The sequence below is a fragment of the Caretta caretta genome, chromosome 10 (genome assembly GCF_965140235.1).
Source record: "Caretta caretta isolate rCarCar2 chromosome 10, rCarCar1.hap1, whole genome shotgun sequence".
In the NCBI taxonomy this organism is placed as follows: Eukaryota; Metazoa; Chordata; order Testudines; family Cheloniidae; genus Caretta; species Caretta caretta.
The window spans coordinates 80,832,450-80,852,962 of NC_134215.1; the positions used below are offsets into that span (position 1 = coordinate 80,832,450).

Here is a 20,513-nt window from a genome sequence, read left to right on the forward strand (position 1 = left end):
TCTGCAAAGTGGAAGGGTCTCTCAAAACCAGAGAAGTGCTTTCTCCACAGTTACGCCGTATTCATTTGCATGGGAGTTTATAAGATTACAATCTAACTCCAGAAGCCACCTGTCCTTTTCAGTGAGTTGCACCATACTGTACAGTCTATTGGTAAATATATATTTTCCCAGCAGTGGTTTTAAATTGGCCAGGATTTTGGGTGGGGCCATTTCATTGGCCTTGTTTTCACTACAGTTTGGAATCATTCTTTAGCAACTAACGGAATTGTAAACTGTAGTGTAGAAAAGGACCAAATACTCTTTAAAATTGTGTTTAACCCAGAGAACTCATCCACTCCACTGTAAATACTAGATTAGATAAATATTAGTACTTACCACAGGAAAAGACTTATTTGGGTGTCTGAGAATGAAAATAAGCGGAAACTGAAAGAAGGGGTAAAACACATAGAGTTTATTGATAATCATATATCAGATGCTTAATTTGTGCCCAACAGAAGAGCACAGATTCTTACCACATTGGTTTAATGGTTTCTTTAGAGTATCAAGAATGTTTCTTTACACTAATATAATCAGATATTAGCTACAGTCTCCCTATGCATTTCAGCTTATGTCTAAATGAGATCTTGATAGCTATTGCTGGGAGAGTCCCAGTCTTTAATTCAGCCTCACAAAATTCTGCTCACTCACTTTACCCTGGGCAAGTAACTTTTTGACAGGGTGTTGCAATATCAGTAGCTTTTTCATTGTCACCGCAAGGGCAAGTGAGCAGATTGTGTGCCCAGGTTGGTAAATTTTCAAGAGTGACTGAAAGTGATATTGAATATTGACCAAAGACCAAATGGACTGTTCTCGTCATTGTCATTACTTTTTGAAATTATGTGGTAATGAATTTTATGCATTCTTTTTATGTGCACACAGAGCTTAGATAATGGGCTAGATCCTCAGCTCATGTCATTTTTTTTGTACACCAGTTGAGCACTATAAATGTATTTTTTTAGCATGTGCTGTCTTCCTGCAGTAGCTGCACCACAGCGAAGTAAATGAGTGGAATATTTTATTCCAAGTCTTTTATGCTCAAATAAATTGGTTAGTCTCTAAGGTGCCACAAGTCCTCCTTTTCTTTTTGCGAATACAGACTAACACAGCTGCTACTCTGAAACCTATGAAATTAGGTTTTCCTTCTTACCGCCTTTTCCGCTAGATTTAGTTCCTGCACCTTCTTAAATTTCATCTTGATGTAATAATAATCATTGTTGGCACTTTTAGGGCTCAGGCCAACTCCCAGTGAAGACAAGACAATTGACTTCAATGGGAGTTGGATCAGACCTTATCAGTGCTTTTTTTCATTTGTAGATCTCAAAGTGCTTTTCACGGCAGCACGCTGCATTGATGTTATGAGGCCTGTTAACTCATCAATGTCTAATATTAATGTTTTAGAAAAAAACACACTGGGTCAAATTTTCCAAAGTAGCACCAACAGTTGTGTGGCAGTTTTTCACACCTAAGTGTTTGCACATGCAGCCTTTCAGACCAGCTTGTTTTACATGCATGAACTCAGATTTGGTATTTAACAGGCCAATCTGCACGCCTGTTTGGTCTGCAGAAGTTAATAATGCCATCCTACTGTCAGAGTCGTCCCTTGGGTATGGCAAATGATAGAATCATAGAATATCAGGGTTGGAAGGGACCTCAGGAGGTCATCTAGTCCAACCCCCTGCTCAAAGCAGGACCAATCCCCAACTAAATCATCCCAGCCAGGGCTTTGTCAAGCCTGACCTTAAAATCTTCGAAGGAAGGAGATTCCACCGCCTCCCTAGGTAACGCATTCCAGTGTTTCACCACCCTCCTAGTGAAAAAGTTTTTCCTAATATCCAACCTAAACCTCCCCCACTGCAACATGAGACCATTACTCCTCGTTCTGTCATCTGCTACCACTGAGAACAGTCTAGATCCATCCTCTTTGGAACCCCCTTTCAGGTAGTTGAAAGCAGTTATCAAATCCCCCCTCAGTCTTTTCTTCTGCAGACTAAACAATCCCAGTTCCCTCAGCCTCTGGGGGCCCCATGGGCCGGTGCGATTGGCTGGCTCGGTCAGTCCCAGAAGGGACGGATTCGTCACTTCGTCCCTGGGCCCCACACTCCCCTAGGGACGGCCCTGCCTACTGTGAGCATTTACGGGGATGGGGCAAGAATAAGAACAGGCCATGCAAAATCCAAGCAGAGTATGAAACTGCAGTTTCATCAGCTTTCTAGAATTAATAGCTCAGTTTTATAATTTACTGAAGTTAATGGGATACATGTTTAAAGTAGTGCGTAATTCCCATTGATGTTGTGCTGCTCAATCCCCCTGAAACGCTTTGGAAATTCTACCCCCAATGTGTTCTGCAAACTTAATTGTGAAAGCTAGCTATTTCTTTGGGTTGCTGACCTGTCTTCAGAGAAATGCTGAAGCACAGAAAAGCAGTTAAACCAGTAAGGTTTGTGAAATTACAAATCTCATTTTATTTCCAGTATGCTTTTAAGGAAGCTGTTTGTTAGCAAATGGTCAGGAATCATCAGAGATCAGTTCACAATGGAGTTTACCTTTCTACGGATAATGAACATTGTGCCCATTTGTTTTAGATGCCAACGTTGACGTCATCTACATCTGCCCCCTTCATCTGAGTGAGGAGTTACTGCAGTATTACAATAAACTCCTGGGTCTGCAGGCAGCTGTTAGATCTGGGAACCCTGAGGACATGGGTGACCTGCAGGACAGGTTCAAAATTCTCGCCCCTGAAGCTATAAACAGATTCCCAGTGAGTTTGTCTTCTAATTACTACAGCTTGAGGGATGCAGTAAAATTAAATTGGAAATTTTATAACGTGTAACGCTCTGGTACCCATCAGTGAAATATTATTGCAAGTTTAAGAGCTTTACTGATTAGACTACTAGTTAGACTGCTGGAAATAAATATCCCAGTTTAGTTTTATAGACTTAGTTGAGGTAGTCCTGTCCCCATTGTCTGTAGCCCAGTGTCCATTCTCAGTGTTTGTCTGGGACTTAGCACTTGGTAGATTTATAACGCTAAGGAAAGTGTAACAATAAAAACATTTCTATTATTCAAACTTTAGCTCCTTATAGCTGAACAGCCAGTCAAGTATTCATTCCTCAAGAGTATTTATTGCAGTGAAATCCAATTTAGAACTTTTTTTTTAAAGAGTGTGGAACTTTAAATGTGTTTAATGTAGGTTTTGTAGTAACGTTAGCTTTAAACTTGTTAGGCCAATTTTAAGACCAAACAATGGAATATAGTCCAAAAAGAGACTCAAACCTACCGAAGGGACAGCGTTGCTGAGCGTACTGCAGGACTCTTGCTGAGGCAAAACATCAGTGACTTCAGTAGTTGTGAGTTTAGTGAGCGTTTTGCCTACGTAAGCAGTCCTGGATTAGACCTTTATAGGTTTGTTTTGAGTACCTTTCTTTCAGTTCATGAGATGATGTCTTTTCTCATTGTACTTAAATTTACCTAGAAGTATCCTCAAAGTCCTGAGTATGGGTGGAAATTAAGGAGCCAGGTCCCAGCTCTGGCAGCAGATAGCAACCTTAGTACCGACTTAACCTGCTACCTGGGGATTGTGGTGTAGGGAAAATCACTGGGTGATGATAACTACATAGCCGGTGCTGTGCCACCTCTGGTCCAAACCCGCTGCATGGCAGACTTGGCTCGGGAAGGAAGGGTGTGTGGTTCAAACAGTCTTGTGCTCTGACAATCCCTGGTTGCTGGCATGACCCTTTGGGGAATCATTGCAGCCAGGTGCAATTTAAAGCCTCCCTGAGATTGCTCTAAATTGTGGTGGTCCTCAGTTGGCCCCAGGCTCAGGTGATTTAGAACCATCTTTGCTCATCACTTTGAGTCTGATGCCAAGCTGAGCTTATCTGGATGCAAGGATCTAGCCTCCAAGTCCTTGAAACAAGTCAACACATGATAATAAAACAAATGGCCTTTTCCTCTGTCTGCTAATTATTGTTCCTGTGTTATTCCCTTTTGGATTCCTGAGGATTCCCCACATCCCCCTGCTTTTATATCTTCTCCCCTTGAGCACCTCAGGTCATGGCTATCACATCACTATCTGAGGCAGAATGAACGAGATTTTACACCCTGTTGCCTGCATTCCTGAATTAACTGTAGAAGCTGTTATTGAGATACCCACAGCAAATCTCTTCCCTGCATCACCACTCCTGGCCTCAGGGAGCAAGTGACCAGGACTGGAAATTGAACCTTGGTCAGTCAGGCTGGCCCTTCTGTCCTGCTTTCATGCTACTGCTAGGGGAAAAAAATACAAATATCACTTAACAAAACTTCAAGAGTGTGCTTTAAAGCTGAATAAAGAAAGGAAACTCAGGGACATAGGTTTGTTAGCTTAACAACTCTGGTTATGCCTCCGAAGACCCTCGATTTTCCTGTGGGAACTTCGAGGATCACACCTCTCCAAATCATGTCCACCAACTTCACAGAGAGCCTTGCACACTCTTTGGCACTCCACACTGTTTCCCCATTAGGCTAGGGACTTTACTGTTGAGTGACATGAGGCATTCTTCCCCTCCACTTCTGTGGGGGTGAGCATCATACCTCCACCATGCTCCCAACCCAGACACCAGGTCCAAGATGTAGGCTTTGCTTTCTGATCATGGAGGCTGCAGAACTTTGAATGAAAATAGCCTTTAAGGTACCCATTCAGGAAAACACTTAAACATATGCTTAAGTCCACCCCTATTAAGGAGAGCATTTAAACATGTGTTGAAGAAATAGGAATGCTTTCCAGAACTGGGTCCTAAACTGGTAGATGAAATTTCATTGTAAAGAAAACTTCCTTCTCAATATGGTTCTAGAACGTTATCTTCATTCTTGTGTAGTAGCAATCTCTAACCTGCTAAATGTCTGAAATATTCTATGCACGGCATCCATCACTGTCTTACTCACTTTCTGAATGTACATTGATATTTCCAGTGAAGTAACTTATACATTGCGTAATTTGCAGTAGATGCATAGGATTTGTCGTAGCAACTGATCCTAAGACTCGGCCTTCCATGATTGATGTTCTTAGTTTAATTTTACATGATGTGATGTCTCTCATGAACAGCCTGTCCAGAGACAGACATTTTATTTTTAAAAAGAAATGAAAAACTGAAACCTTTGTGCTTTTTAAAAAAAATCTGTTTCCTTCTCTGCAGTCAAGTTGACTGTAGCCATTAAAACTACTGCATAATGGAAATGTATATCCCCTGTAATTTAATGTGATCAATGAAAGGTTTGCTAAATCAAAATGTTTTATTCTCAGAGAATCATTTAAAATGCTGCTGCATTGTATGGGGAAATATATTCTCTGCTATAGGGTTTTTTCTTCATTTTTTGTATTGATTTTGCAGACGCTTTAGAGTTAAACCATGCCAGAAGTGTTGCAGAGATGAATCACTATTATCCAAAAGCCACCAGCATCTCTGCCGACTGACAGAAGGATAATTCCGCATGGATCAAATAAATACAGATGTGTAGTAATTAGTTCTATTCCCAGTGAGCCCATTTCCAGCACACTAAAGATGTGAACGATTATGGAGCCTCACCCCTACAGCTTTTATCAATTTAAACGGCTAAGCTACAGGATAGGTCATAACCCAGCCTGCTATTAATAATGTATTTATTGTGTGCAACATTATAAATTAGGTTCATGGAATAGAAAAGAACACCTTTTAACAAGAATAATGTTATCTTTATACAGGGCCATCACATGTGCCTGGCCACTCAGCTGAAGTACAGTCCCAAGACAATCAAAAGAATAAAAAATCTTATCCAAGGCAAAGAAGCCTACATCATTGGTGGACTTCCTCACAAAGATGATTTAGCAGTGGCTGACATGTTAAATGTGCCCATATTGGGCTCTGAGCCAGAAGTAGCTCATCTCTATAGAACTAAGTCCGGAAGTAAAAGAATCTTTGCTAGTGCTTGTGTGCCAACACCTCCAGGAGAATATGACATCTATAACCATCAACAGGTAAGTGGGAAGCAGTTTGGGAACTTGTGTCTGTTGGCAAAGGAACAGTTTATTTGGCACGTCAACATATGGACGCATATTGTGACTAGGTAGGAAGCATACTTTGTTGCCTTGTATAAAAAAAGTCAAATGTCTGTTGTTGCATTGATTAGAACCGAAATTGGTTTGGATGAGTAGTTGGAATATGTATTTTTCCCCATTGGTTTTATTTCTTTCTGCACTTGTCTTACCATTTAAATTAACTTCTGTCTTGTTAATGAAAGGATTCAGGAAAAATACTTGTTCCAGTAATCTTTGTAGTCCTCCTCTAGGATGCATACCATCTTTAAGTATCTGGTCCTTTCAGACAGCCATCATTAGAGCATATCATGAGTGAAATCCTGGCTCTGTTGAGGTCAATGGGAGTTTTGCTATGGACTTAATGGAGCCAGGATTTCACCCCATATCTCCACTAGGAAGCCATGTCAAGAGAGAGGCATGTGCTGAACTCCACTGTGAAGTGAAGCATTTGTGTCAAGGGAGGTTCCATTTGTTTAGGAAAAGGTGATCATCCAAATTGAGATCTGCTCGGCAGACCTGGTGCCAGAATTTTTTCCTCTGTTTTGTGTATCAATTCATTTTCAATTTAACTTATCTTATTGCCATGACAAAGCATAAAAGTTTTGCCAAACTCAATACATGAATCATCTGCGTATGGGGCGGCTTTAACAACGGTAAGAGAGGAAAAAGGTTTTTATATAATCCGTTCACTTTGTCTGTATTTATTCTGGACTCAGTGGCAGGATACTATTCTTTGAGGTAACTGCCCATTTTCATTGGTGTGCCTCAGTGTATTGTTACTTTTTGCTGAATTTATCTAGTTGTGGTGCCATACGTTATGCAGCAATTAAACTATGTACAACCTGGTTTTGTTTTCATTATCTTCCTTTTCCCTCTCTCCTGTGGAGCACTAACATGTTGCATCCTGTCTCAGATTAGCTTGTAAGCTCTTCCGGGGAGAAACTGTCTCTGATGATGTATTTGTTCAGCACCCAGCGTGGTGCCTGATATGGGCCTCTAGGCGCTATCACAAAACAAACAATCAATCATATCTTTGGTTACAAGGAACTCCTGCCAACAAGACATAATTGAGAGAGGGAGTCCTTGGCTCCACCTTCACAAACAGTATCCACCTGGAATTCCTTTGGTCAGGTGAGGTACAGAACCTGGCTTCAAATTGTGTTTAAAATCATGTTCCTCTCACTGACCCCCCACTTTTATCCTCTCCCTTCTGTACCTGAGCTCTGGCTTCCTAGCATCATTTTGCTTCTGATGCATCCTCATCTCGCTGTGAGGTGAGAGTAGTTCAGTCTCCACTCTGTGGCTGCTCATGGACAGATCTTCCTGATCACCATAGGTTATATTCTCTTTTGTTGGTTTATATGTATAACCAGCTGGTTTTGACTGCCCTTGGAGTTCGATATTAAAAATGTTCAAGAAGCTCAGCCAGTTTATTGTGTATAGACAAACAATATGGTATAGGAAAGAAAGAGCTAATACATCACCAATCCTTCCAAGAAGTGGTTTCTCACAGTGTGTTCAGTTCACCTTCCACAGGAGGTTTGCTTCCCAAAAATACACCCTTAAAAATACCTCTGTTTTAATGGGGTTGTTTATAAGCTAAAACCCTCTGTATGTCCTCTAAGATTCCACCCACCAATTCAACTTATTTTTCTGGTTCCATGATGCATCCCTCTTGGGTTTTTGAATACAGCATTCCAAACTAGTTGGGCCATGGAGGCACTCCCTACCTGTACCAGGGTAGAACACTAATATATATATTGTTCCCTGTCTCCCTGTGCCAAATGCCGAGTTGTACTGTTACAAGGTATTGTGGGATACTTAGCATAAGAGAGTAAGAGTAGGCGTAGTACAGTTCAGCGTGATCACCCAACTTATAGTCATTATGCCGTAATAACAGCACGCGCATAATACGTATTACCCTGGTGTATACTGCGTCTAACTTATATGTATTGGCAAACAGGACCCCACTTGTGGCTTTGGTAATTGTATCAGGATGACACCTTTGCCAAATGAATATATGAAGCAGAGGTGAGAGCATTCATGTGAGTTTTATACTGTTTTAGCAAACTGCATAAGCGACAGCACATAATTAATACAATTAAAACTAACACTCCCTGTAATACAAGCCAAAGCTTTACGTGCAACTTCTATCCAAGTGTGGGAAATTATTATTTCAAGATCACTATCATGAGTAATTTATCTAGCTGAGGTGCTTGTTCTGCCTTGCGTATGTCATTGCTAATCTGGGTAGTGTGAGTGTCTTTTCAGTTCAGTAATGTTTTTAAATTTAAAATTAGTGGTTCAATATGTATGTTTAAAGCTGGTATGTATTTATTTAATTTCATCCTGGTGCTGGGGCTTACTTTGAATCATGGAGTCATTTTGAAAGACTGAAACAGGCATAATTAGTGTGCCATATAATGCTACATTCATGAGAAATAAAGCAGAAATTTGGAGCAGTGACATTACAAACGAGGTCTCCATACATAAATGTTTTGTAATTAGTCACTCCACAGTACTGTCCATCCATATTACAGGTCACCCTTACTTTGGTCATCACCATTTGGTGAGCGTCACAAGGCAGGAGACAATAGCAGCTAGATTTTCTGACTCAATAAACTGGTACAGGCCAGCATGGCTATGTAATGGAATTGGGATGTCAAAAACAACACATCTGCACACATATCAATATCCTTTAGTGGAACAACAAGCCGTGTGCAGTGCCCTCCAGATTTGTGCTGCTGAGTGATGCACCATTAGCTGAGGTAGACCTAGGCGTTCCTTGAAGATGCTATCTTCCAGATAACCTGCTGAATGGCCAGAAGCCAACTGATCAAATGTTACAGAGTCAGGTTCCGTTATCGGAAATAATACCTTAAAAGAAATTGAGATGGAACCCACCACTGAGCACAACTGTTTTGAATAACATGTACCTTGATTATGAGGTTGTGTCACTGACCCCAAATTATGAATTGTGCTAAATGGAATTGTTATGATTGTTGCCAATACACGCCAATCTCGGTTGTACACTGACGCTAATACCATTTGGCTAATTTCTCATCATTAATAAGATTAGGCAATTTCTCTTTTTCAATATTCCCTAATGAAATAGTTACCACATATCTCCCATACGCGGTGCAAATTATTTCTCTACCTATATGATTTCCCCTTTTTCATTGTTTTCTGTGATTAATTAATTAATTTTTACTTGTGTTTGGTTAAACAGCTTAGTAATGTCATGCATATTTTACACCATTTATCATTCCCCAGTAGCCATGAATTATGGGTTTAGAAACGGTGTCTGCTGCTCAAAATAGTTAATGCTCCATTTTATATTTTTCCAATCTGCCATGTTCCAAATGGACATCCCAAATCCAAATAGCCCTGAAACAGAACCCATAATTCCATCTAAACTTTGGAGTCCCCTCTTTCGAAAGATACCAGACTGCAGAACAGTTTCCTGGCTGGCTATTAGGCCTTGTGAATATTCCTCATATGATACTATCCTATCAACTAACAAAGAAGTATGCAAATTTTATCTCTTTTATGCAATAGTCAGCTAGTTTCCCTTATTCACATGGGTTTTTCACACAGCAACAGGCAAACAAATTAAAATCTGTGAATCTGTGATTAGGAAGAAGAAAACATTTTTGCAAGAGGAAAATGTGATTCTGAAACTACAGAATCTGGCAGGATGTCTTAACAGCAGCTGGGGTATCTGAAATTGCGCATACCTCATTTTTTAAATTGACTAGATTTCAGGTTAGTGGTGTCCCTTTAACAGCAGCATGCTTAGCCATCGATCCTTTTATAAAATTTCCTGCACACTTCCTTCAGTATCATTGCTGATTTTTTTTTTTTCATGGAATTTGGATGAATTTTGGGTTAGCTTTGAGCGTTCATTAGATTCTGGAAGAAAATACTTCACATCATCAAGAAAATCATCTTGTTTCTACTGTGTGTTGAAATTTGCAGTATTCATCCAGCTGGTAATGTCAGCATGTTGTATTTGTGGATGGCAGTAATCAATAGCTTCTCTCTTTTTACTGATGTGCATCATAAACCTGAAAATAGTGAGGATGTTATCATTCTTAGGCAATCTTGCTGGATAGCAAAAAGCTTTTTACATTCCTTTTCTTTTTACAAATACCTTTAACACTGAAAACAATAGCAGCTAAACGAATATATAACAATTTCCGTACAGTTGATAAAATAGACAAATATATGTTCAGTGAGAGAAAAGCAATACGTTGAACTTCTAAATTAGTTCAGTTTATTATTAAGTAATTCATTTATAAAAATTTCCTACCCAACAATCCCACGTGCTTATTAGTTCCTCTTTTGTTCCATGCTGCAACATTTCAGAAGTTCTCCTTCTGTTGTTTGCGCCTATGAAATATTGACACCTTAGGTTAAATAATAAAAGAAAGGTGACACTATGTTAAAGCACAGTTCAATTTTCACTTAAAGATAGCACATAATTCTTTCCATTGGTACAATCTTAACAATACTATTGATCGTTTTCATTACTGTAGGGGAGTCATCAACAGAAACTCATTTAGAGGGTTCTCGAAAGCAACAAATAATAGGATTTGGAGCAAACAGATGATAATTCTGTTTGTGGTCAAAGTCCAAAAAATATATACAACTAGGAGTCCAAAAGATTAGCATGTAAAAATACCTTCTAGTCAATGCAGCACAAGATCTGTATAACACTTTTCCAGGGTCCAATGGCATTTACTATTTCTAAACAGCTAATTATATTCTGCTCCCCAGCTAGTTTTACAAGAAAGCCATTTAAAACTGGGTATGAATATAGATAAATAATTAGAATCACTTTAATAAAGCCTATCTTGAAACCCCTTCATAAATTTATAACCATATAATTCACTCTGCAGCAGGAACATGTCAGAGATGTTTGCCTGGTATTAGAATCTGACTGTAGGAAGGTTTTTAAGAGAGGCTTTTGAAAATAGTCTAGTGCTGCCATCAGCTACCCTTTCTGAGACACATCCTGAGAAGTACTGAACATTCAAAACTAATGGCCCCGGTCCAGCAATGAGCTCCACGTAGGCAGACTCTGCACTGGCACAGAGCCCCATTGATCTTTCTGTGGGTCTGCATGGGGGCAAAGGTCTGTTCAGGTGGATCCAATTGCAGAATTGGGGCCAAAGGATCCTGAACAAAAAGGGTTTGGGTGAGCTTTACACAAGCATCCAAACTACTAATCATCAGTATCTCTGCTTTTTTGGGATGAAGGAGGATTGATGAATATTGGTAAAACTGGTTTGAACCTGAAGCTAGAAACCCTAATTATAAATCTGTTATAAAACAAATTTTAAATCAAAATATATGAGCACCTTAATGATGCCCTAATTCAAAATGTTTTTGAAGCCATTCCCTTTTGTCTTTATGCCACTGTTTCATCCATAGATGTTTGAAGTTCTGAGTCAGCTGATCATAGATAACTTGGGAGTGAGACGTTGGTTGTTTAAAGTGGACAATGAATTTGGAGGAAACGGCACTGCATATTGTGACATTGCCAGGCACCTGAAATGCTACCACTGGGCCCAGAAGGAATGTCAGAGATACAAGACTGAGATGTGGAGGAAGAAATGGGCACATGTAAGTTAGTGAGAAGCTGGGTATCTTATTCTCCGTTTGTTTTGTTTTATGTTGGGTACCTCTGTACGGAGTAGGTCATGCTCACAAAAGCAAGCACATTGTCATGCACCCCCTTCCATGGGATTTTTGCTTGGTTGGGGAACATTTAGCTTCGTCTGGAGTTTTCAGAGGAGTTCTGCAGGCGGAGGTGGCTGAGGAAATTTGCTGGATTAATGTGTACTCAGCTCCTATGGACATGCCCCTGGCTTGCACTGGCCTCTTATATTAACACCTTAACTTTACAAGAAATTGAACTTTATCTTGTGGAATTATTTGAGTAGCAAGTTTTATAATATTTTATTCACATATAATAATAATAGTAGTACCTTCTCTTCTAGAGCGCTTTTCATCCCTAGACCTCAACGCACTTTACAAAGGAGGTAACATCATTATCATTATCCCCATTTTACAGATGGGGAAACGACTTGCCTAGTGTCACTCAGCAGGGCAGAGTGTTAAACCAAAGAGTGTTATTTATGTAAAAGCGGCAAAGAGGCCTGTGGCACCTTATAGACTAACAGACGTATTGGAGCATATTGGAGCAATACGTCTGTTCGTCTATAAGGTGCCGCAGGACTTTTTGCCGTTTTTACAGATCCAGACTAACACGGCTACCCCTCTGATACTTATTTATGTGAATCATTTATAAATAGGTGTCCCAGATCAACAGGATGAACACTAGAACCTCTTATACTGAGGTTTGATTTTCAGTGGTGCTGACTATTTACATTGATTTCAGTGGGAGTTGTGGGTGTCTATGGGCGATCAGTATCTCTGATCAGAAGTGTGTATCTGTTTTATCGAGTAGAAAAAACACATGGCTTTACATTCCTAAACATGAACATGAGCAAATGTCACCATGCTTCCATGTTACTTGTCTGTTTGCTGGTGGCTGTTGCTATGCTACAAGTAGTGTGTAATAACAGAACATGTATTACTCGCCCCAGCTTGTGCATAAATGAGGTGTTGCAAAGGTTTTTAATTCTGTTGTTGCCTTCTGGAAATTAATCCAGCTCCTAGTATTATAAATTTCTCTCCACTGAAGACTTGCTTGAGTGAACAGTTGTTTGGGCCAGATTAATCTCTGATGTAACTCTATTGACTTAAAGCATAAAAGTGAAGAGGAAATATTAGCAGGGATTAATTTGGTCCATTGTGTTTAATGGCAAGCTGGGAAGTTCACTAAACGAATGTAAGAAAACGTGATTTAAATAAGACAGTTAATCAGAAACTTAAGAGAGGAGCAAATAAAATCGTTAGCTCAATAACTATGGGGGTGGGCACAAAATAAAGGGGATTTCTATTGTTAAAACTTCACTTTTCTAATCATACTCTGTCTTCATCTGTTGCTGTGCTGAATTCAGTAGGTAGCCAGGGCAGTGGATTCTGATTTGCAGAAAGTTTGGGTGGCTACAAAAATGATGGACAGCCACAAACAAAATGATGTAAATGTTATGACCTTTCAGCTTTCATTTGTGTAGCTTTTAGTCAGTGTACAAGTTTGTTCTTTACAAATTGTTGGACTGAATTCATTGGATCCATTTCTTTCAGAATTTGAATTCTGATGCAAATTAGATTAATTTTAGTTCAAGGTCTGTGAATATTTAAGTCTTTCATGCCAAATTTATTCCCATTAAATTCAGAAGAGTTGTATCAGTGAAGAATATGCCCCGTCTTCCTATTTTAAATAAAGAAATATTTACTGCAGTTTAGCTTTTTTAATTCAATCAAGAATAGTTAGAAAGTGTAACATTTGATTGCATTGCATAGTATAATATATTTCAAATTGTGCTGGTTAAACTTATTTTAAATTTTGATCATTACAAAGTAATAGTGCTGTGTGATATGAAACTTTCTGTGCAAACAATGAGGGTTAGATTCTCCAGTCTTCTCAGGCTCCCTTGCTCTGCATAAGCATGACCAGTGCAAAGTGGACTTAAAACAGCCAGAGATGGCCAGTGGAGAACATTGCCTGTGCCAGGGAGCTCTCTGCTTGCATAAAGCTGTCAGAGGTAGCATACCAACCCCCTGTGACAGCTGCCCATGTGGAAGGGGAAGAAGGCACTCCAGAGCACAGCTGCACTACATCTGCTCCTCCACTGGTATAAGTTCCTTGAGAGTCCTTGCACGAGTGGCTTAAGTCAGAGTTATTCTCCTGCCATTTTAACTGCCCTCAGGGCCTGATGGCTCAGAAACAGGGAGTTATAACTGGTTTCCTTATGGTTCCCCCACTTCTACTGCATTTAGGTGGAGCTCAGACACAGATAAGAATATGCCCCTTAAAAACTCCTACAACATGAACGCTTACCAAAGTTGAAAAACAAGGAATGGTACACTTGATATAATTTCCTACAAGCATGTCAGCAGGAAAGCCTCTCTAAATCCAGGCCAGTATTTCAGCGAGCGTGGGTGAAAGAACAAAACACGTTGCCATTTAGAGCATCTTGTCCAGAAATGAGAGTTGACATGTTCTGCCTTCTGAGTTGAGCTCTTTTTTGTAAGCATGGAGACCTTTCTTATATATAATGACTTGCAATCTCCACTAAGTATTACCATTGAGAGCAGAGGATTAAAATTATCCTTTGTTACAGAGTACCATTGTAATGATACACATTTAGACATCAAAGCATTAGTTTATGGGCACAGGCATGCTTTAATGTCCGATTGCAGTATGTAGACCTGTTTCTTTCGATAATGAAGACATTGTGTCATTGGCCTAAGCTGCCACATACAAAACATATGTTGGCAGGTTATTAAAAAATTCAGCTTCTTGATGAAAGACTATCCTGCAGGCTAAGAGTATAGAGAAAAGACTCTCCATTCTGGTAGAATTATTAGTAATGAGAATATGACTGTAAGCACTAAATTATGTTAATACTTACAAATAGCATCATTTGCATAGCAGTTTATGACACGATACCAAGATTTTTCTCATTGGTATGTAGTAGGCAACAGATTAAAAATAATGTAGTTTGTGAGTTTGAACTGTATAAGAATCTATTCCATCTAAAACAGGGTGATTTTAGATTCCTCATTTCAAGCATAACATTGGGCAAACTAAAATGCATGACAAGATGAGTGAGGTATTTTATCCTGTTAAATTAATGTAGCATCTGAGAGATTACTTTGCAGCTGCAATTGGGGTGAAATCTGAGGAGTATGTTAACGTTGACTGCAGTGGACCCACTTATGGAGCAAGGCACTACTCAGTATGAGCAAGGGTATCAGTGTCATACAGGTTTCAGAGGAACAGCCGTGTTAGTCTGTATTCGCAAAAAGAAAAGGAGTTCTTGTGGCACCTTAGAGACTAACCAATTTATTTGAGCATGAGCTTTCGTGAGCTACAGCTCACTTCGTCATACAGTGTCTGTATGATCAGCTAGTGCTGAAAAGCCTCAGCACCTCAGTGGCATTTTCCAGTTTGTATTTTGCAATGTAAACGACTCTGGGTAAAAGTAAAATGTTATCTAGCTAAAATCTGTGAAGCTTATCTACGTCAAACATGTGTGCTACCTTTTCTACCTATACACTATCACTTTCCATCCTTATTTAGGTATTGTCTTCAAACAGTAGTCAGAGTCCATTTATAACCAAGAGCCTGTGCCTATTCCCATTGAAGGATTGGCCTGAAAGTTTTGGCAACTCCACTAGCAATAGAGAATGTAGTAAGCATTATTATTGGTGATCTGTTTTGCATGTGGAGGTACTACTGTAATAGTATTTGGCAACGAATTTTCCAAAGCACCTTAGACGTTAGATTTCTAACTCTCATTAAAAGTCAGTGCAAGTTAGGTGCCTAACACTCTTAGGCACTTTTGAAAATCCTACCCATATTTAGTTTTTCCACCATCATATGCCATTATTTTTAAAGGGATAAAAATAAATCACTAGCCTCCTGTCTGTTTTAGTTACTTCTTTTGGTATCTGAAAACATGAGACTTTCAGAGTCTGTACACAGAGGAGGGCTGCAACCAAAGTTTTATTTTTTTGAGTCCGAAAACTTTCTGTGAATTTGAAATTCACCCTCTCGACTGCTCCCACTGTTAGAGAGTTGCACTAGAAACTCTGTAATTATGTTTGCATTTGTTTTACCCTGAAAAGCACAATTTATAGCCCCAGAATTTACGTGAAAATGAACATGTTCCATAACCAGAGCTGGACCTGTTTAATGAGGAACTCGCTCTGGAATGCTCTATAATTCTCCCACTAGCTTCAGTGTTACTATTCTGTGAACTTTGAAAATCACCCCTTTGTCAAATCTGTCTTTGGGAGTCTGTTTTATCACTTCTCTAGAGCTAACTTCTTACAGTTATAAGTCTTCAATGGAACACAGAGCACTCATTAGAAAATGGCTTGAAAATGGTTGGCTGGAGTTGGTGACAGCTGTTACACAGTAAAGACTGCAAGGAGCAGAGGTGGCCAGGTGAGGGCGCTCAGAGCAGCTCAGTGCTGCGGAAGAAGATAGGGAAACTTTAGTGCTTCCCTGATTTCTCCAGCTGACGGACTTGCTGTGGCTCACCAGAAGGGAATCCAGTGGTGGCAGCCAAAACAGGAGTGCAGCAGTGGGGTTCTTCTGCAGACCCTAATAAACCCCCAGATCCCCAGGCAGTACCTCGGGGCAGTAGCCCAGGAGAGTGTTCTGACTGGTGTCAGAAGTCAGCAGTCCACTAGGCTCTGCAAGATACCAAAACCAAAAGGCTGTGTTGTTATCAGGCTCAGAGCGGAGAAAAAAGAAAAGGAGTACTTGTGGCACCTTAGAGACTAACCAATTTATTTGAGCATAAGCTTTCGTGAGCTACAGCTCCCTTCATCGGATGCATACTGTGGAAAATACAGAAGATGCTTTTATACATACAAACCATGAAAAAATGGGTGTTTATCACTACAAAAGGGTGGGGGGAGAGAAAACCTTTTGTAGTGGTAAGCACCCATTTTTTCATGGTTTGTATGTGTAAAAGCATCTTCTGTATTTTCCACAGTATGCATCCGATGAAGTGAGCTGTAGCTCACGAAAGCTCATGCTCAAATAAATTGGTTAGTCTCTAAGGTGCCACAAGTCCCCTTTTTCTTTTTGCGAATACAGACTAACACGGCTGTTACTCTGAAACCTGTCATTAGTGGAGAAAAAGACATTCTCTAGAAATGCACAGTATTTGATCTTAGTGATCTTCTTTCTCATCTTAATAAATCTTTGGTTAATTAGACCAGCTGAGTCTCTGACTGCTGCTTGGAGAGAGAAGTGAAACAGCCTCTAAGATGAGGTAGGAAGCAGGGTGTTCTGGAGCCTGCCCACTCAGGATTCTCACTCCAAAAAGCACACAGACTAGGGAATAGTGTGCTGCAAAGGTGTCACTTGAAGGGCTATGGTCTGACAAGCATACAGAAAATATCAAATGACTGTCACAGTTACCAGCGAACTGCACCTCTGCTCCCTCCTGGTTTCTCTTGAGTGCATCTCCTCTCAAGCCAACACCTCTCTCTAGGGGTAGAATCACACAATTTTCCCCCTCTCAGGCTCTGGGCTGCAGTCTCCTGTGATCAACCATCATTACCTCAGCAGGTCTGATGTATCTTTAGTGACTTCAGTTCTGTTCCCTCTGGGGACAATAACAGAGTTGCCTTTCTGTTTGTTCTTCCAACAGCCCCTTTGAATTAAAGCAATGAAGGTATATGGTAAACATTCCATTACCCCAGTATAAGTCTATCTCAATACAAGGTTACATTTCCGCCTTCATAGATTGTTGCATCACAGCTCCATATCCGCCACAATGACCACAGACTTGAACTAGTTTCAGGGGCTTAAGGTGACAGGAAGTTTTAAAGATAAGGAACCCTAGGTTGGGGGCAGAGAAAGGGATGAGTGCAGGAGATGTAGAAGAGGAGAGAAGTGAAGGTGGCATAGAGAAAAGCAAACTGAATATGGCAGCAGTGGAAGAGAAGGTTTAACATTACAAATTGGCCAGTAGCAACAGAGCCGTTAGAACGCTCTGAATCGTACATCTGTTGCTGAAAGAAAAAGGCTCTTTAACACACAACGTATCGTTTTATTTAAGTTTTACGGTTTTTTAAATCACTGTTTCTGACTATATCACTGTAATTTTGTCATTATTATTTGTATTACTGCTGCACCTCGGAGCCCTAGTCATGGACCAGAACACCAAACAAAGACATCTAGGTCCTGGTTAACTCACTAAAATTAGTGATAGAGATTTCAAATCTTTTCAGAGGCAGATAAAGCACAGAAAACTCAAATTTCCATCAGTATTGACTAAATATTTTAACACTGGTTTTAGGATTTGAGATTGATCACCATTGGAAAATCCCAGGTTCAGATGCCAGAAATAGCCAACCGTTGCCTTAACATTTAACATTATTGATCATTTTTCAAAAATTCCTTAAAAAAAGAATTAAATAAATTCAGAGATTATCTGAAAATCAGGAATAGTAGTAAAGAGGTGTATAACTTTTTGCCTAGGGTTCCACAAGGAAAATAAGCCTTATGAACAGTTTTCATCACACTTTGCATCTTTCCAAAAGTAAGGAACTCAAAATAAGCAGCGAAATAAGTATTTATCAACCAACTCAAAATATAACTACAAGACTGCCAAAGCCTTAACTTCAAGCTTTATAACTAAGCTCTGTTATTCTCTTATACACATTAATGTTGCTGAACATGTACTTTCCACTTCCTAAAACTCATACTTATTCTTACCACATTTGTTAATCACATTCTGTAACAGATTCTAAAATAGTCTGGTGCCAGAAATGTTACAGAGATTGCTGGGGTTCACAAACAGTTGAGTTGTGTTTGCTGACATACCTACTAAGGGTCTGTGGAAAAAATTCTTTAAACAAGCGGTCTTTCCTGCTGATTTTATTGATTTCACATGCAGTTTTTGGTATGATCATTTTTCCAGCCTGAAGGAGACCAGAAACACAGAGAGTTGCACAGAAAATCCACATAGAATATTTTGAAAGGTGTGACAGGCTTTTAAAATTTCTTTTAATTTAATGTGGTGTACAATAGGATGGTAAAAATTATCTTGGCTAAAGGAACAGATCCCTGCTAGCTTCAAACTGTGCAGTTCAGGGTTGTTTCCTCCCTAACGAATATAGCCAGTGCTCCATCAACAGACTACCTTGAGTAGTTTACATATTTATTATATCTGAGAACGATCTGCAGTGTTCTCATTCAGTCAATTATTATATTTATGTAGCTGCTGGAGTTATGTTTCAGGTGATTCTTAAATCCTAAGTAAATAACAAAGCATGATAATTGTATCCTTTGGTTAAATTAAAACCATGATATCCATTCCTAGGACCTACAATAATCAGATATGCAAGCTGTTGGTTTGTATGTCCTATTGATTTAATATGCTTCTAATCAGTACATAAAGCTATAGGCCTGCAGTGTTAATTTTTCATATGCTTACAAAGTACCCTTTGATTTTCTGTCACGCGTTAATTACAGTGTTTTGCCATTAAATAGGAAGCTTTGTGTAAACTAATTACTAGGTAATCATTGTCTACCGCAAGCGTGCTGTTTGTACCTTTTATTTTATTCTAAAAATGCACAGATCTCGCAGTCTGGAACCACTATACCTTCCAGCCATTAGCTCTCACTAATTCATAGCATTATTGTGTTAGGATTGTAGGAGTTGTAATTGTTGTGGTATCAGTGCTGTTAATTACCGGAGTAAACAGTTGAAATGGTGCCAAGGTCTATTGTACAAGGCAGAGAGAAGGAGGTTTAAATGTTACTTCCACCATCTGGGGACTGGAGTAGAGGCAAATGCTAGAAAACAGCAGTGAGGCAATATCAGAACTTCAGCTCCAGGGTTTTAGGCCATATGGATCTAGAATATTTTGAATCAATTGAAGTTAACTGCCAGTTTTTAGCAATAACAGTGTGGAAGGAGAGGATAAAGCAAGAACACTAAAGAAATCTGAAAATTGTTAGTGTTATCACATGCAATAAAATGCCTGTTTGGATTATTTTAAAAATGTTTGTTTTGCTAAAATCCGAAAAGACAAGTCTAAGACTAAAAGAAGTTCAACCATGTGTCACTTGTGAAACATGACATAGTTTTTCTCATTCTGCTCTGTAGTTTACATGGAGTACTTGTGAATTTACTGAGATTATCCATACAAGGCTTTTTAGTAGTTTATTTTTTTAATCACACTTTTAAAATGCACTTAGATTTTTTTCTCTATGGAAGCAGACAAAGAGGATGGCCAATGAAATAAAGCAAATTATGTAGAATTTGTAGAATTATGTAAAAAAATATATTTTTAAACACTTGGAAAATCTAGTGAACTTGAGGGGGCATGAACTGAGCATGTATTCCTAGGGTCTGATACACCAAAAGTGTGCACTCAGGTGCTACTCTCATAGGAATTACTATCTAAGGCTCTGATCCTGCAAACACTTTGCCTGTGAGTGTTTCCACTGACTTCAAATTTTTATTTTTTTTTTAAAAAGAAAACCTTTGTTTGGGAAAATATTATTAAGAAAACATAGTATTACCCCAGCCCTCCATAGAGAAATGGGTTTATTGGGAAAATTATTTATTTGGGAAATTAGGATCCTATCTTGCAAAACACTTACACATGTGCTTCTCTTTAAGCACAAAATAGAACTCCACCAGTCACATTGGTTAAAAAAAAAGCCATTGTATAAAATTGTCATAATCGCAATTAAATTACACTTGTGCTGTGTATAAATCTGCATGGCTATTTGATAATATCACTTTGC

The 20,513-nt window shown here is 39.3% G+C and overlaps 1 protein-coding gene across 10 annotated transcripts in view; it reads left to right on the forward strand.

Moving 5' to 3' along the window:
* Positions 1–20,513, forward strand: part of IQCH (IQ motif containing H) — a 104,807-nt gene that overhangs the window by 39,697 nt on the left and 44,597 nt on the right. For 9 of the 10 annotated variants that reach the window (XR_012670311.1, XR_012670312.1, XR_012670313.1 and 6 more), the window contains 3 exons: positions 2,622–2,797; positions 5,759–6,031; positions 11,528–11,719. Coding sequence is in view for 3 of the 10 variants with exons in the window: in XM_075133245.1 (XP_074989346.1) it covers positions 2,622–2,797; positions 5,759–6,031; positions 11,528–11,719 (641 nt within the window). In the remaining 7 variants the exon portion in view is untranslated. The remainder of the gene's footprint in view (positions 1–2,621; positions 2,798–5,758; positions 6,032–11,527; positions 11,720–20,513) is intronic. The other variant, XR_012670316.1, reaches the window with a different exon arrangement.